This window comes from Pecten maximus, chromosome 8 (assembly GCF_902652985.1).
Source record: "Pecten maximus chromosome 8, xPecMax1.1, whole genome shotgun sequence".
NCBI classification, from domain to species: Eukaryota; Metazoa; Mollusca; class Bivalvia; order Pectinida; family Pectinidae; genus Pecten; species Pecten maximus.
In genome coordinates this window covers 19,829,627-19,832,013 of record NC_047022.1, presented here as the reverse complement: position 1 = coordinate 19,832,013, position 2,387 = coordinate 19,829,627, and the positions used below count along the sequence as shown (strand labels likewise).

General features: G+C 48.6%; 1 protein-coding gene across 1 annotated transcript in view; it reads right to left on the bottom strand.

Moving 5' to 3' along the window:
* Positions 1 to 1,238: 1,238 nt before the first annotated feature.
* LOC117332183 (uncharacterized metal-dependent hydrolase TatD-like) overlaps positions 1,239 to 2,387 on the bottom strand; it is a 14,623-nt gene continuing 13,474 nt past the window's right edge. The window contains exon 4 of the mRNA XM_033891066.1: positions 1,239 to 2,382. Within this exon, the coding sequence (XP_033746957.1) occupies positions 1,239 to 2,382 (1,144 nt within the window). The remainder of the gene's footprint in view (positions 2,383 to 2,387) is intronic.

Sequence of the window (2,387 nt, the reverse complement as noted above, 5' to 3'; positions counted from 1 at the left end):
CTATTTCATTAAAAATTTCAAAAATGAATATGATGTACAAAATGTAGGCCTGCTGTAGTGTAGTGAGGAAGTTTCCAGCTCGCAGTGTAGGTGGTTCAATTTAAATAGTTCTACAAAATTAAATGAAATCTTAGCCATATTTAAGTCGCCCGCGTTCTACATATGCTTGTAATGATTTTTATAATGTTCATTGATAATACTAGTCTTTCTCGTGTGAGTAGGTAGCAAGACAAACATGCCCGAGTAAGGCATCGCTTCACCGCGGGACTCTAGTAAGTCTATGTCAGAATATGATCGGTAAAAATTAAAATTTATTTCATTTCTCCTTTCACAAGGTAATTCATATATCAGAGAAGTTGCAAAGTAGTAGTCTTGTGTGTGTGTTCGTTCACGAGATAGTGTCCGAGAGAACACGGTTCTGTGTACATTGTCACCTCAATCTGGAGATTCCCGTTGTTATTTTTAGACGTAAACAATCACAGAGTCGAAGCTAGTCACAAACAAATACACAGACTATCGAAATAGTTCTATCAATCAATTAAATTTGGAGACAAAGCAGGCCTATCACTACAGTAAATATCAAATAAACAGGGAACTATTCTTCGTGCATATTTACCGTCGTCTGTTTACATCAACGTTAACAAACAAGTTTACTTACCGTCAGCGTTAGGCCTACGAGGCTTCGGGAATTTGCTTGACATTCTGAACGCTGGGTTGATTTTTCGCATGCATGTTTGTGAAAAGCGACATACTATAGTGAAACCACGTGTAGCGTCACCACATATAACATACATATACAATAATGGTCACTGACATATCATATAGTATGCTTACCAAGCAGCGCGGGCGCAGCACAAACAGCAATACAATATCACAATAGGTAGAACTTCAAACACAATGTTCACAGGTCGGCGTAGATCTCAAGACTGGCTTGACTCGCGCGCTCTCACCGGAAGCTCGAAGACACCCGAGACTTCCCGAATGCCCACGGCATTCCGGCAAGGAGGACAATTACTGTTGGCTCAGTCCTGTTTCACCACACTCCTCCCCGTTCTAAAGTCCCTCCTACTCCGTTAAAAGTATAAATAATAGGAACATCAGTCTCCCGTCCGGGAACACGTCCAAGAGGCTGAGCACCATATATATAATACATATTTACAGTCCAGGTCTCGGCTCATCAGTGGTGACGGCATGAGACCTGAATGGATCCCCTGATGACAAGTTGGAGAATCTACTTTCTACAACCCGTACAGGGCTGTAGCGTTGCTGGTGGCAAGCTCCAGGATTTCCGGGGTCCTAGCATCCAGGTGGGCGGCTACAATGGCGGCTGTCTCTCTGATGTAAGCTGGAGTGCTGATTCTGGTCTTTCCGGGTGGGAAGTACGGAGAGTCAGTCTCCAGGAGTAACCTGTCCCTAGGGATCGCTCGGAGACCCTCAATCTGGGGGTCGTCGAACCGTCTGACTGCGGCTGTGACTCCAAAATATGTTTTCGGAAACCTCCGGAGCCATGCACGCACGACGTCCTCTTCCCCCATGAAGCAATGGAGATGGATCCCCTGCTCCTTGGAACATGCATCCTCCACCATGACTAGAGCAGACCTGTAGACATCTGTGCCGTAGACATCCTCCTTTACTCCCCTCAAGTGCAGAACCAGAGGCTGCGCTGGTCTCGCCATCCTGAGTAGTTTGGCGAAAACCTCCCCTTGGCGTCTCCACTTGGCGGCAGGAACGGTACGGTCTAGTCCACACTCTCCTAAGGCTACAACCTTTGGATGCTCCAGTAGTCGCTGGAGGCAGATCTTCCGGTCGACTGTGAGTGTCTCAAAATGCTTTGGATGGACACCCACAGCCACTCTCCAGGGCCCCTGCAGCGTAAAATCCACAGGTGGATAGGTGCTGGGCTCACTGTAGACAATGACACCTCCAACCACGTCCACTGGCAATCCTGGTCGCTCGATCGCACTGTCAGAATAGCTGTATTCCAGCAGGTCCTCGACGGTGTGACCGCTACTTTTTCCCCAGATCTGGCGGCATGTCCTGTCGAGGTGAAAGTGGCTGTCAATCACTCGGAGTCCTGAGTGGCCCGAGGGCTCTTCCTCGTCCGAGCTGACTTGGTCCACAACGGCGTACTCCTCCAGTTCGGGTAGCTCTTCCTCGTAGGTGGTCTCTGGGGCTGGTGTTGAAACCTCGGTGACGCTAGTTTCAACCACTTGAGTTGGTGGCAGCTCCACTGTGGTCCGGGCCATCCTGTAACTGTAAAAGTCCAGTCTCTGGGCTGAGGTACAGGACTCCAGAATGGTCAGTAGGCATCTCCAGAATAGCAGTTGACGGGGTGAAGGGAACTCCGCGGATCCACACTCTCTTCGACGTCTCTGGCATGATCTAGG